Source organism: Parasteatoda tepidariorum, chromosome 5 (assembly GCF_043381705.1).
Source record: "Parasteatoda tepidariorum isolate YZ-2023 chromosome 5, CAS_Ptep_4.0, whole genome shotgun sequence".
NCBI classification, from domain to species: domain Eukaryota; kingdom Metazoa; phylum Arthropoda; class Arachnida; order Araneae; family Theridiidae; genus Parasteatoda; species Parasteatoda tepidariorum.
This window is the reverse complement of record NC_092208.1, coordinates 84,743,612-84,759,612: the sequence shown is the minus strand read 5'-3', so window position 1 is coordinate 84,759,612 and position 16,001 is coordinate 84,743,612. Positions and strand designations below refer to the sequence as shown.

At 26.3% G+C, this 16,001-nt stretch overlaps 2 protein-coding genes across 13 annotated transcripts in view; both read right to left on the bottom strand.

The window, feature by feature from the left end:
• Nucleotides 1-1,920: 1,920 nt before the first annotated feature.
• On the bottom strand, nt 1,921-3,141 carry LOC122270088 (uncharacterized). The gene has a single exon (XM_043046182.1). The coding sequence runs from the start codon at nt 3,139-3,141 to the stop codon at nt 1,921-1,923; it is 1,221 nt and encodes a 406-aa protein (XP_042902116.1).
• Nucleotides 3,142-6,952: 3,811 nt separating this feature from the next.
• The window catches only part of LOC110281931 (Brefeldin-resistant Arf-GEF family protein schizo), a 220,295-nt gene continuing 211,246 nt past the window's right edge, over nt 6,953-16,001 (bottom strand). For 8 of the 12 annotated variants that reach the window (XM_043046170.2, XM_043046168.2, XM_071180702.1 and 5 more), the window contains exons 9-15: nt 15,506-15,645; nt 14,350-14,475; nt 13,320-13,419; nt 12,478-12,599; nt 11,242-11,458; nt 10,197-10,249; nt 6,953-9,272 (exon numbers count right to left, since the gene is read on the bottom strand). In XM_043046170.2, coding sequence (XP_042902104.1) covers nt 9,030-9,272; nt 10,197-10,249; nt 11,242-11,458; nt 12,478-12,599; nt 13,320-13,419; nt 14,350-14,475; nt 15,506-15,645 — 1,001 coding nt within the window. In that variant the 3' untranslated portion in view covers nt 6,953-9,029. The remainder of the gene's footprint in view (nt 9,273-10,196; nt 10,250-11,241; nt 11,459-12,477; nt 12,600-13,319; nt 13,420-14,349; nt 14,476-15,505; nt 15,646-16,001) is intronic. The other 4 variants (XM_071180701.1, XM_043046169.2, XM_071180705.1 and 1 more) reach the window with 1 other exon arrangement.

Here is a 16,001-nt window from a genome sequence, read left to right as displayed (position 1 = left end):
ACAAGCATTTTCATAAAATTTAAAACGCTTAGTAGTAATAGCTGGTCTTTAAAATCTTGTTTTTTGTCATGTAATTTTCAACGTCTCATGCTAATTTAAACAATAAGTTCCGTACAATAGCTATTTTGAAAGATCAGGTTCATTGCGTTTCACTGAGCTTTTGAAACACTCTCTGAATTCTTTCAACTTTTGAAAAGTAAATAATCGTCTGATGCTCAACTTTTCGAACGATCAAAATCATTATCTTCACGTGACGTTATAATTCTTTATTTATTAATAATTCTTTTATCAATATTTTAAATAATTCGCGATCGCAACGCTCGAGTACGCCGTCTAGCGGGAGCCTGTAAATATCGGACATTAATTTATCACGTTTTCATTTAGTTCCATCAAAGTCATTGACTGAATCAGACGCCATTTTTTNTATCTATGTTGTTGATATCTGCCATTTTTAATTTAGACGATTTGCAACAACAACAACAAAATCAATTATGCCTTTCGAAGATCTTGGGTTCACTGTCAAAGTTTATCGAAAATTCTTGGGTTCATTGTTAGAGTTCGTTGAAAGATCTTAGCTTCATTGTTACAGTTCATTGAAAGATCTTAAGTTCATTATGAGATAAACCTAAATAATTTCTTGTTTTGCCATTCTAATTATGCCGAAGTTATAATTTAAGTGAAATTGTGGTGATATAAAATTCTAAAATTATTTTTTCCAACATCTAATGTAAATTATGGCAATTTTGGCTTAAATTGAAAACAATCTGCTTTTCATTTATCAATGCCCCTTGCATTAGATGTGTACTTTTCTATTACCTTATAGTTGCTACTTACAATTTTTTATCTATGTATAGAATCAGCATTTTCATAAAATTTAAAAACGCGCAGTAATAATAACTGGTCTTTAAAATCTTGAATTTTGTCATGTAATTTTCAACTACTCATTCTAATTTAAACAATAAGTTCCGTACAATAGCTATTTTGAAAGATCAGGTTCGTTGCTCGTCACTGAGCTCTTGGAACACTCTCTGAATTCTTTCAACTTTTGAAAAGTAAATAATCGTCTGATGCTCAACTTTTCGAACGATCAAAATTATTATATTCACGTGACGTTATTGTTCTTTATTTATTAATAATTCTTTTATCAATATTTTAAATAATTCTATCAGAAAAACAAACTGTAATACAAAATTAGATCTTACAAAATAAGTAAATGCAATTCACGATTTTTTGAAACTTAGGGAACTGTTACTGAATTTAGTTTCATCGTTCTGCTTAAAATATACAAATCAAATTCTCAATTTCTAAGTGGATTGAAATGGTTTTTCTTTCTAATTTTTTTTAAAAATAAATTAACAAAAAAAAAAAAAAACTGCCGATGCAGCGTTGGAAAATATTTTTCATTAAAATGAAAAGTTTGTTTTCGTTCAACGTTATAATTCAACACGATATCGTTTGTTTAAACCAAAAAGAAAAGAATGGAATATCTTCACTCTTCTATTAAGATTAAAACTGCTTCAACTTATTTTTGTCTGGTTCTTAACAATATCGTTAGAACAAAAACTCTAAAATCAGGGAACTAACCTATCTTACTCAGGCTTACAGGGCACTAGAAAAATTTCAGCGTTTTCTTATTTGTTTTGATATTTTATAGTGAAACTATGGCGATATAAATGAAGCATTAGAATTTTGTATTTTAGTTCTTAGCAATCCTTAAGTCAAATTTTGGCGTTAAATTAAAATATTCATGTTCAATATCATATTCTAATACAGTAGTTTTAGTTTGAGTGAAACTGTGGCGATGTAAACTAAGTATTAGAATTTTGCACTGTCAGTTTTGTCAATTTTTCTGCCAAATTTTGGCTTTAACGTGGATGATCATAAATAACGTGAATATATTCTAGTGCTGCAATTTTAGTTTCAGTGAAACTGTGGCGGTATAAATAAAGTATTAGAATTTTGTATTTTCAGTTTTAGTTTTGTCAATCTTTCAGTCAAATTTTGGCGATTTGGTGTTAAACTGAAATGTCCCAGTTCACCATTAGTTTGTTCTCTCTCAATAACAGTCACATCAGATTTGTATTTTTCGATAGCCAATGCTACTTGCAAAATTTCTTCTGCAACAAAAGCTCTGTACTCTGCTTTTTCGTAAAACTTGGAAACCGAAGATAGAAACAGTGACTTTAAATTCTTGAATCCCGTTTTACTTTTTCCAAGTTCTTGCGTTAGTTCTTCATTTCTTAGAAGCAGTTTATCTAATTCAGTGCTATTTTTTAATTCAGCATTACTTCGATTTTGTTTGATTATTCTAGATCTCTCTAATTCAAGATCACGATTTTGCCTTTCTTTTATATTTTTGTTTTCCTCTAAAGCTTTATTTATTGCGCGAGTAATGCACCAAAACTTTTCTTGTAATTCGTTTACTTTTGCTTCGAGTATACGAATAGCTTTTATGCTATAGTGACTCAAGTCGTGAAAATAATCCTTCATTTTCGATGCAACATTTGTTGGAAATCCTTCAAAAGACTGATCATGAAGTGAATATATATTACATCGATCTTGTATATGTTTCTTTGCAACACTGCAGTCTTGCAAACTTTTCCGTATTTTCGAAACTTGACTGAATGTTAACGCCTGTGGTAACTTATCAAATTTACTAAAGAAATCATGGTCAGCCATGTATTTTGTGGCCATCATAGACAAACACTGATCTTCTTCAAATTTTCTTTCTACGTTTCTACGTTCTTTCTTTTTAACCATGTCCTTATCATAACCTATCAAGATAGAAAGATATTTGTTATGCTGTTCCAAGTTGTGTTCTCGATTCTGTCTAAGTTTTAGAAACTCTGTTTTCATATTGGCTTCCTTTAGTCTGTGTTTTAATTTTTCGACGGAATCTATTACTTGCCTACCAGTTGTGGCTGATGATTGTATGGCGAAGAAATAATCTTCTTGCTTTTCGCTTAAAAAACTAGAAAGGTTGCTGTTATGCATAGTATGAATTCTCAAGTCAATTCGCATTTTCCTCATTTCAGATTCCAAGTTTGAAATATGGCTTTTCAATTCTGTCCGACTCATAAAATTAATATCATGTATCTGATAGCTTTTATCTTTCTTCTTGCTTTTGTGTTTTACTGGCATCGTAGGCGCAACAATTATCCTTTCAAAATAAGTTAAAAACTTCTTTCTCCAATTCTACGATATCTTAAATTAGATAACACACAATTCGACGATCGGACGTTTAATTATAATAACACTTAAACTCAGTAATTAACAAGAATCTCAATTTTTAATGGTAAACAATGCTTTAAAAACCCAAATTTATTCTTATGTTATCCCTCTAATTAAACTTCCACTCCCAGAAACATCTTTATTTACTGGTAAGCAAACCTTTGTCATTTTGGTAACAGAATATCCTAAATTTGTCGACCGGACTACGTAGTAATCGAGTTGACATCACATCATAAAGATCCAGGGTTCGAATCCCGGACAAGACATTGTTCATTCATTCTTTGTACTATTTATCTGTTGAGAATTATCGTCTGCTTAATTTTTAACTTTGATCTATAGTCCATAAAATTAAGTTGCGATTGAGTAAGTAACGATTTGTTTTGCTTTTTTGAGCTTGTTCGTTCTTTCTTGTGGAGAAGGAAAAAAATGGCTTTGAGTTCATATTTATTTTTTAGCATTAATGTATTTATATTTACGCCATTTTATATCTTTGAGTGTTCCGAGTTTTATTGATGAAATTAGTATTTTATATTTTTGTTAAAATAAATCATTTTGTGAGTTGTAAGTTGTTTATGGAATAGTCAAGAACACACTGACATCATTAACTAATTCTGATTCGAAGTGTTAAACAGAATATCTGGCGTCTGCGATTGGGACACGGCTGCTTTTTGCGAGTAGGAAATATTTTGTTTTATTCCTTATTCATTATGGAAGCTGTATTGAATTGAAAGACAGAATACAACATAGGAGATTATTTACCTGAACATGTAATTCCTTTGATGAGGAAGAAATTAAACTCAATTGTGTTGATAAAATTCTCTATTTTAATGATAAATTGTGAAGAAAAATTTGAACAATTGTTGTATTCTGGCACTCTCGTCTCAGAAAAGTTTACTGTTTTTTAATAAAATACAGTTTATTTGAAGGAAAAAAAAAATTTTTTTTTTTACTATTTTTTTAAAAAAAATTCATTTTTTATTTGTAACTTTTTTCCTACATTTTTTATAATGTTTTATTAACCCCCCACCCAGCTCGCTATTACAAAATGATAATAGAAATTTGGTCATTACGGTTTACGTTATGGTTAGTACAATTTACAGTGTTTTAAAATCGCTCTCAAAATTGAAGAAAAATTCACATGAGGGGTTGCATATTAATACTAAGTAATTAAATATGACAAATCACTGCTGAAAAAAAAAAAGCTTAAAAACATTAAAACCAGTTATTGCCACAGCAAATAAGAGTTGAAAGACTATTCATAACTGTCTGTATGTCAAAAAACAAGACTATCAAAAAATTAATTCAAAATTAAATCTAAAATTTATTTATAATTTTATTTCATAACATGGTCAAAAAAATTTTGTATTGGAGGTATAAAAATTTTCATCCATTTTAAACTATGTAAGTTTAATTAATAAAATACAAAATAAGAACAAATCGATCGAATAGTTTTTCTGAGATGAAAGTTAAAAATGTCTTTACTCAGAAACTGTTCGACCGATTTCGGTGAAATACTGCATATGGTGTATAAATTTGTATACCTTCCAATTTAAAAAATTTTCTAACATTAAAAATAAAAATTCAGTGAAATCTATTTTTCAAAGTGAACTTGTCTCAGGTTAAATGAATTTTACAAATGTGTATAAACATTTTTCAATTCGTTTCAGAACATTCCACAATAGAACGAATTACATAAAAAAAAAAAATTAAACAAATTTAACCTTCCTATTAGGACCATACAATGTTTATTCCGAGAAAGTATGTTTTTGTTACTCAATAATTAGCATATTTGAGATTACTTTGAACCATTTAGATTGGCACATGCAATACCTACAATAATGGAAGAGACACGTTCGGTTTTTGATATTTTTTGGAATTCTCAAGAAATACTTAAAAGGACTATTTTGTAATTTTAGAAGTGTTTAGTTCAATCGATTTTTCATACTTTGCAATAAAGTTTAAAACTTTCAAAGACCGATAGTAAATTACAGAAAAAAAGTATTTTTGAACACCCTGTGACAGAAAATCAAGCAATAAGCTTGTACCGATTACTTAGGTTGCTATTTGCAATGATTGCATCAAATTTCGCAAATCTTTATGGAGATATGAACATTTTCAAAAAAAATTATTTGTTTTTTTTTGTCTTGTGGTTTTTTACTATAATTTTAAAAATATACAGAAAAATTAAAAAAAAAATTTGAGCAATTTAAAATAAATCCCAAAATTATTGTTGTGAAATTTTTTTTGTCAAAAATGAGCAAGATAAAGTGTTTTTAAAGTAGTTCTTTTGTACTGCATACATTCAGAACAAATGTAAAATAATTTTTTTCGTAATTTTATAGTGAATCGTATTCAGCAAGTAATCAGGGGTGATTGTCAGCCCACCTCAAAAATCCTGAAAATTTCTCTAGTAAAATCATTAATGCAGCATTTCAAAAAATCAATGTCTTCATAAATTTAAATCACTGATATTTTAAAAACGTGAAATTCTAAATTAATTGTGCGCAGTATAATTTAAATGAATAATTATTTACAAGTTTACTTTTATGTCTAATCACATTTATTATTCCAAAAGAAAAAATATTTACAAATGAATGAGATGCCAAGTATAAAGTTTAGTTCTAATATTTCTAAATAAAATATACAAGAATTGTTAGACATAAATGTGATCGATGATTTCCGGATCGCGGTTACCGAAAATTTCAGAAATCCGGATTTTTCCTGCAGCGCAATAATCTATGTTAGTAATAGAAAAAGTTTGATCTAAATATCTTAAGAACGTAAAAAGTATCAAGCAATTTTCTAAGTAGTGTTTGTTCTTTTTAGAAAATGTGGTAGTGTGTACTTTTAAGAAAATGTGGTTTTCCACATATTTAATTTTGTTCCTGCTGTCCTGCCATTATAGTGTAGTGTAATTTTCAATACTGCATAATAAAATTTGTGAAAAAAACCTGATTATTTTGAGCATTTTTTATTTTTGAAAAGTACAAAAACTAGTTAGAAATTGCTCGAAACTTTTTAAGATATTTAAATCAGATTTTTTCCTCATTAGTTGCTAATACAATTCATTACAAAATTATTAAAAAACAATTAAAAAAATTTCCGCACATGCGCAGTATAAAAGAACTACTTCAAGTCTTGCCCATTTTTAAAATTTTTTTTTTTCAAATATAAAAAGAAATAATTTTGTAATTTTAAGAATGTAAGCGAAGCTTATGAAATTTCATCCAGTTATAGCAAATAACAACTAAGTAATTGATACAAGTAATAAGCTTATTGCTAGATTTTCTGGCATAAGGTGTTCAAAAATACACGTTTTCTTTCGTAATTTATAGTCTGTCTCTAAAGCCCCTGAAAGCTTTAAACTTTATTGCAAAGTGGGAAAAAAATCATATGAACTAAACACTTCTGTAACTACAAAAAAATCCTAAGAATTTCTTGAGAAATGAAAAAAAAGAAGTAGAAAACTGAAAAAATTTTTTTAGACAAGACTCATATATATAAAAGGAAAAGATTATTTAAAAATCCCGTATACAAGAATAAAACATATTTTCGCTAGTTAAATCATGCTGTTCACAAATAATTTTAATTAATTAAACTTAAAAAAAATTCATAAATTTTTTTTAGTTTAATTAATTTTGTTCCCTTAAGCTCAATTTTTTGTGAGTCTATTCTTGTAAAAAGATCTTAAAATAATAAAAACAAAATCAAACAACTCCAGTTTTCAAGTTTAAAAGTTTTATTTTTTGTTAAGCTCCAGGCTTCTTAATGTAATATAAGTACAATAAGAAAATTATTTCATCCATCAAATATACATATAAAAAAAGAAAATTTTAACAATGACATAAAATTTAGAATTTCAAACTTATTGAAATAAAAACGAATTTGACAGTTTCATTAATCAAATAACAAAAGTGCAGTTTTTTTTGGACCCAATTAAATAGTTTTCCATTAAAAACACTACACAGAAAACAAACAATACATCAATTGAACATAAAATGAACTCTTAAATAAAACTTTGTGAAACTACTTTCCAAATAAGAATGAATTTTAAAGTTTTACTGTCTGTACGTAAAAGAAATGTCAATTTTTTATGGGTCTGTTACGATAAAATTAATTTTCAAGATTGTACAATTGGTCATTTTCTTGATCAGGAGGAAAAACTTTGTTTAAAAAATGTTGCTCAGTGTCAAGGATAATTATATGTGAATACAAAACACAGCAAAATTTGCATTTTAATGTACTTTTTAAAGAGCAATATCAAAAAAAAAAATGAAATTTAGTACTTTTTGTGGAAGCTTTATTCTGTAATATTAGTACTTCAATAATTTTTTTTTTAAAAAAAAGAACAATTCTAGTATATATAATAATTTAGCCTTAAGGAAAAATTAAATTAATTTTTCTTTTGGTTTACTAAATTACAAATCAATTTTACTAATAAATTTATTCTTTCACATTAGTTACACAACTTGTTATTAATTAAGAATAAACATAGATAAACAAAATTGTCTAGTAAAACACTGTCCAGCAGGTTAACCATAAATATTACACTCATACAGTTACATTTTATTTTTAATCAAATCTTCGAAATATTTGTCTCTAAGACTGACTGAATACTTATTTAAACTAAAATGTATCAATAAATTAAAATCGTCTGTTCATAAAGCCATTATCAAAATATAAACATAGATTAATTTAACAGTCATTAAATACAATATCTTATATAAATTTTGGAATAATATTTTCTTATAAATGTCATTTTTTCCTTTAATTAGTTAAATTTTTAAAAATATTTATATCATTCTTTAGTAATGAAACAGTCTTTGAATATTTAACCAAATTGATTAAATGAAGGAATAAATATGTCATTTATTGTATTTACATTAGTTTTTTTAGACAAAAATTTAAAAGTAAGAATACTTCAAGAAGTTTGAAATTTACTTGCAATGCTGTTAAAAAAATTGGGTATTTACAAGATCAGGAAATACAATAAAAGACAAGTAATAGTCATAAATTTTGTGTAAAACAAAAAGCTGTAATTTTGTTAAATTGACTTGAAACCTTCCTTTACTCAATAAATATGCATTAATTCGAAACAATTTAAATTTAACCTTTTTTCAAGAAATTTATTATGAATAAAGAATTTATATTAAGTTAGAAAATTTTTTTGTCTTTGAATAAAAATAAGGCAATATGAACAGACTGAATATTCACAAATTTTGTAAAAGTAAAATATTTCGAATAAATCTGCAATTTTTTTTAAAACAAATTACTTGCCGAATTGCACACCGCATACAAAGAGATAAGTACTTCATTCACGAAACTTGACAAGATTTCACTATTAAATACATAAAACTCATCTTCGTATTAAATTTGAGCTGGTCTATAATACACTAACTCTTCAAAGCTATTTTATTCTGAATATAATATATATTTTTTTTATTTAAATATCATACACTCTCAATATATATTAACTCTTTTCTTTTTCTTCATTTGTACACAAAATCTCAGTCTGGTTAGAGAAATGAGATAACTAAATACTATATACATAAGTCTATTTTACACACTTCTTTATGGAGGAGATAGAAGACTATGTACACCATTTACACACATGGGGGATGTGTGCATATTAAAACTCAAATAAAGCTATGTGTCAACATCACTGGGTTTGTATCATTGCGCAGATTGAGATATTGATTTGTCTGATGCAAAGAGCTGTAGCAAAGAGATTGCTAATGCACTAATAATTTACAAAAAGCCGTGTTTTTCTATTTTGCAACTCTAAACACACACTCGTCTTAAGGATCTGGCGTATCAATGGGTTTTCTCAAATTGCCTTTACTAGTGTTTTTTGCTTTTTTACTGAAAAGGCCGCCTAAGAATCCTGCTTGCGATGGTGGTGGTTTGGATGATGAATCTTGGCCGCTACGAGTACTTCCCAGACTTGATCCTGACCCAGAAGACGTGGAACTGGCGTGGACAATTTGTGGGGAGGAGTCATGGCTTACGCTGCTTGCTGCAGAAGACTGGAAAGATATTGACTGGAATTAAAAAAATGTACAGAATTAAAATAATAGTAGATGATTTAAAAAGAGTTCTATTTTAAGTACATTTTCAGAATAACTTATAAGTCATGAATGCTGATTAAGAGGATGCTATATACGGAAGAAACTTTTCATAACAAATGCCGTTCAACAGCCATTGATTTTTTCAAATTTTAAAGTTTAACAATTAGAACTACTAATTTTATTAGGGTTATTCTTAACAGGTTAAATTTTTTATAAGTTTCTCTTAATGAAGGGGGAGGGGTATATTAATGATTTTTAAGATAAATACCTTTTTATAAAAAATGCATTTTTAATGTTCATTTTCTCATAATTTTCAATTTAAATTAGAGAAAAAAACTTAAGTTTTTTATCATTAATCAGTAATTCTCTCTCATTGTCAAATTAAGAGAAAAATTTATAATCTTCAAAAAAGGTAAACTAAAAGAAATGTTTAAAAAGGTGCAGATTTTTGTTTTTCAAAAAAAAGTAAAATAACAAAAAATGATTATTTGATGAACAACTTAAAAGTTTGTTATAATTTAAACTGAAAATTATGCAAAAATAAACAATTAATGGTGCATTATTTTTCGTTAAAAAAAGAGAAGAAAGACAATTAGCTATGAGGTGAAAGAGAATCAGCCATGAAAAGCTTCTCCCATGGTATAGCTTCCTTTATAAGCTAGAAGCTTTGTAGAAAAATGGACTTTTAATTTTGATAAATCTCTTGCAGAATTCATAATAATAAAAAAAATTCCATTCAGATTCAAGATGAATAAAGTGTTTTCAATGAAACAAATAAATAAATAAAAAAATATCAATTAAAAAAAACCTAGAGCAAAGTAAATTTAAGTTCTACAATTAATAACTAGTTTTTATGCATTGAAAATATAGAAGAAAAAAATCATAATATAAACTTACCATTCCACTATCCAAGGAGCCTGCACTTCCCCTTCGAACTGGTTTATTAATTTCTGTAACATAAATAGAAACTTATTTTAAAATAAAGTTAAAAACAGTATTTTTTATCATTTACTATTTAAGTACATATAAAATTTATCTAAATTATAGTTCATAAATTTTTTTTTGTATTATTATTATTTAACACTGTACTTTTGGGAAATTTTTTTTCTTAAATTTATATAAATCATATAATTGTATATTATAAGAAATTGAGCTACAGTTTTCATTAATGTTTAAAGTTTTAAAATAGCAAAAATGAATAAATAAAAATAATTAAATAAAAAAGTGTGACTATCCATATATATTAGAATATTAGGTAATGCCAATAATGCCTGAATTTTTTGTGTATATTTTTTTCTATAAGCTACTACTTGATTTTTGAAAAGAATAAAAAAACATTTGCTTAATGTGAAAAAAGATGTGTTTCAAAAAAGAATTTTTGAAATTTGCGTAGTGTATGGTCAGCATGGGTTAAGATTAAAAAGATAGTTATTGAGCCATGTTGGATCAGAGGACAGAGTATTTGCCTTCCAATGAGGTGACCCAGGTTTTGAATCCCAGTAATGTCTGGTTGCCACGACTTCTGCTCTCGGCTTGCACCTACCACAGGGCTGATGTAAAAGATTCTCTGTGGTAGACGGATCACGGGTTAGAGTCCCCTTGCTGTCAGGCTAACTGTGGGTGATTTTCCTATCCATGTAACACAAATGCAGGCTAGTTCCATAAAAAAAAAGTCCTCCACAAATGCAAACTTTTCCCAATACTTGACCCAGCAGTTCCCTTGTCTTCTAGACTGGGTTCAAAATTACAAGCTTTCAAGGTTGAACATTAATAGTCTTAAACCCTAAATTTGGATCAGCTGTTCAACACCAATAATCTAGATTCTTTTATAGAACACATTTACATTCAGATAGAATATTACATGATAATTTACAAATCAATAGTAGATTGAATATGAGTGACAAGAATCTAGAAAGATAATATTTTAGAAGAAAATACTTACGTTGTTCATGGAGGTCTAGCAGGGAGTTGGACAATGCAGAACGTTTAAGGTTGCTGGAGGAGGCCACACTTTCTGGTGAGAGTTTTCCATCTTTCGATTGTTGAGGTATTATTTCCATGTCAGCCACACCGGAATCTCTATTTTCTGCACCTCTTACCCTCGTCATCTTTTGCTTCTCAAGCTCACCTTCAATTCTCAGATTTTCCATTTCATCCATCTATAATGAATGCAATAAGCGGTAAATAAATATTTTCTAAAACACTAAATTATTTTACAAATAAGTCATTCTGAAATCTTAAAAACTATGTGAAGATTAGACATGCCAAAATTAGACTAAACTAAGACTTCTTGTTTTTAAAATATTTAATATTTTAAAAGAATACATGAAATGAAACTAATGGTTTTACAATCAATAAATAATTTGTAAAAATAATTATACATTTGATAAAAAAATGCTCAAAACAAAATTAAAATTCAAGACTTCAGGATCAATTAATGCCTATATTTAGTTATTAAAAAAATCAAATAATTAAATGATTTTACAAATATAAAATGATTTATTACCCCATTCAAGAATATCTTTAACTAGATATGTGTTATAGATGTTATAACCAAACCCAAGTTAATATTCTGTCATTGATTTTTATTGACATTTAAAGTTATATTTGACATAAAATTTAAAAAGTAAAAAAGAATTTTTTTTGGAATATAACATACTTTACAATAAATATTTTAGAGTAACACTATGTTACATATTATATTACAAATGCAATTGCATATATATTGTAAATGTAATTGTTAAAATATTCACTTGGAAAGAACATTTGGCTTGCTATTTTTTTCAATAACTCTTATTTTGAAATAAAATACTAAAGAAATAAAAAATATAATTTTAAATGGGAACAATGGGATTTGAATTTCATTTAAATTTATTGTAAAGAACCCCAAGCACACATAAAAAAATAACTAATAACTTTTTCCTTTTTTTAATTTAATGTTTATCAATTCCTGTATATGAGAAAGTAACAAACATAAACTTTATAGCAAAATTAATTATTTTACTGCATTACTTTTAAAGTAAACTATAACAGTTCTGCAGTATAATAATTCAGTAAATTCTAAACAAATTTAAAATATAAATAAAACGTTCATTCCTTTTGCACAGTAAGGAAATTAAATGTTGTTGGAAAAAAACTGTTTATGAAATAAATATGACATGTTTAGAATAAGCTTTACCTCTAGAATGGATTCTTTAAGATCTTCAACAAACTTGGATCGATCGTGTTCATTTCGAGCATTGAAAGTAATCAATACTTTATCATCAACTCTTTGGCTTAAACGGATTCCATGAGGATAATCTAGAAGAAAAAATTTAGAATTAATAATAATACTTCAAAAAAGACTATACTAGCTACTACACTGAAAAAAATATCTTATGCATATACCAATGTATAAGTTTTTTCAAAAATCAGGGGGGCCAACTAATACACCAGTAATAAAGTCAGATATTTGTTGATCAATATATATCGATGGATTATAAATAATGACTGAATAACTGTGTCAAGTTACCCTTTTCAAAAACTATTTTTAATTTGTTAAAATAAAATTTTGCATTTTCTCTCATAACACTTACTCATAAAACAATTTAAATTTAAAAAAATAAGAATATGAAATTTTAATTTATTTGAGAGTATTTCAAAAAACATTACACAATGAAAAGTTTAGAGGTTTTTTAAAGATTGGTCAGCATAGAACATCTTTATTTGAGGGCAAATATACCAAGAAAGAACAATATAAAAAAATACTTTTAATTTGATATAATGTGTATCTCATGTTTTTAAAATTTCGAAATTTTTACATCTGTTTTTTATTATCACTCACCTAAAACAAAAAAAACCCCTCTTGTAATAAAAATTAGGGGGTTAATTTATACACTGGGATAGCGATATATTAACGGCTCAATTTAGAACATACAGTTTTAAATGCTCTAAAATTGCTTTTTTATGTGCGGAATCAGAAAACATAAATTTAAATTTAATAAAATATTTTGAAAATTAAAAAATATATGGCATACTTACATGGGGCTTCAAAAAGAGTGACACTCATACCACAAAGTGGGAAAGACTGGCGGAAAGTATAAGTTACACTATTCTTTTTCTTGCTAAAGATTTTGGTAACCTAAAATGTAACATGGGCATTGTTGTAAATACACAGCAACATGAATTGAGTAAACAAAAATTTCAGTAACCTAATCAGTCATATGAAGAAATTAAATAAAAGCCGAAATATATTTTTAAGTCAATAAAGTATAAGTTGAATTATTTCCTTGTTACGACTTTTAATAATCTAGAGGAACATATATTTTTGTACAATATAAAACAGAAATTGAATAAAAATTTGTCGTTCCAATTTGCTTTAATACAAATTTTATAATAATCTTGATGTGACATAATTTACATAGACAGTCAAGACAGCGACCATTTAAAAAAAGATATTTTAGATTTTTTTTCTTTCATTTTTTTAAATTTCTTACACTGATGTTTATACAATAGACTAGGACAAAACAGTTTTTAAAATAGAGTCTTTAGAATTTTGTATAAGTTTTCTCAATATATTTTAATTAAAATAAATTAAATTTATATGAAATAAGGTTTGGTTAGTGTAAAAAAATAATGCTAACGATAAAAAGAAGGAAAAAAAGTTATTTTTCATACTTTCAAATTCAAATTGCAATTTTTAAAAATAAATCTTGTAACAGTAATTAAGATTTAAAAAACAACTTTCTAGCAATTTATAATTATAATTTTGATTAGCGAGATAACAGATGATTAAAAAAAAATTTTTTTTTNATTTTTCATACTTTCAAATTCAAATTGCAATTTTTAAAAATAAATCTTGTAACAGTAATTAAGATTTAAAAAACAACTTTCTAGCAATTTATAATTATAATTTTGATTACCGAGATAACAGATAATTTTAATTTTTTTTTATAAAAAGAAGTTGTGCTTCATGTTTTTTAAAATTTTTTTTAATATATATTTCTATAAAATTTAGCGAAAATTTATAACTGCATTTAAAAAATCTAAAAATATTGATGTGTCTACTAACCATTAATAAATCATTGAATAGGAACACTTCTCGTTGATGAACTCCAGGCCTTTCCTTTTTACTCACATCATACACTTCATACAATCGACAGTAACAGACGAGACGCCTATGAGGTAAAGCTAGATTCTGGTTTAAGAAAGAAAGAAAAATTTTGATTAGTATATTGTTATCCAACTACATGTTAAGATAATAACGTCTTTAAAATATCTCAATAAAAAAAATACACATAAATCAAATAATACATTTTAGTAATACATACAGTAGTTAATACATTTTAGTTTGTATAACAGTGAAATTAATGTTAAAATTATATAAAAAATTCTGTTTTATTTAAAAGTCAAAATTTTTTTTAAACTTTTGCATAAAAAGCTATAAAAATCTAAATTAATGTGAAATTCAAAGAAAAAACATTTTTACTAATAAATTTGGCTAAATCATTTGTAAAATAAAATTAATAAACTTTATCCTTTTCTTTAAGTAATAACATTGCATAAAATTACCTTCAAAACTGTCTTAAAAAGCAAAGAGAGACAGACATGTTTCAATATATGTTGTCACCAATAAAATTTGATGAAAAAAATTGATACTTTGTTAATTTCATGTTAAAAAAATTATGAAGTGTGGTTTCAAAATTGTCCCTGATAAGCGATTGTCAACACTGATTAGTCAATGTGTATAACAATTACGCATTTTAAAGAAATTAAATATTTTTAGTGCATTAATTTCAATAAAAATACTCCACTTAACCCACATCCCAATTTTTAAACACTACCTTGAAGTATTGGAGATAAACGATCCCGCTAATTTAATCATGAGTGAAAGTTCGTAAAAAAAGTTTTTTAAAAAAAAAAAGAAAATAGATATTTTTAAAAATATATGCATATTCAGAAATTTTTGTACACTTAGATTTTTAAGTTTAAACCAATGCATGTTACTTATTATTTAACAACACTGGTTTGAAACACTTTAGCCAGTAAAGCTTAACAGTTTTAACATGAAGAAGTTTTAATTATTGGTAGCATGTGATTTTGTTTAAGATTTAAAAAAAAAAAAAATATTTTTTAAAAAACTTTAATAGCTGGCTGACATAGCAACTGAGTGAAAAAAATTTTAATCTGAAAAATTTACATGTCAAGTAAGAAAAATAAAAACTTACTGGCTTTTTACCAACGATTGTTTGTTGTACTTTTAGCACTTGTGTCACATGATCTGATCCCATTTTGAATTCATTTGTTTTGATTCTTTCATAAATACCCACCAGCATATCTCGATCCAAATCATGACCATCATCAATGGCTAAAATAAAATAAAAAAATTAAGAATTTTATACATTTGCTAAAAATGAATACTATAAAATGTATATAAATGTTTTTCAAATATTATAATTCTTAACAATGAAAAAAAAAGAGGGGAGTTATGTGTCAATATTAGAAAATATTTCCTTTTACTAAGATAAGAATCAAACCCTAATAATAGATACTACAACTATCACTTACTTTAGATTACATTAGCACTGGAGTAAAAATTAAGAAAATTTAATCACTAATCTGCAACTAAAAGATATTACTAGTCTAATCTGTACACATTTTCCCAGGTCCATTAGCATGTTTCAATTATATTTTTTGTTAAAAAAAAAGTTTGAAATATGTTAT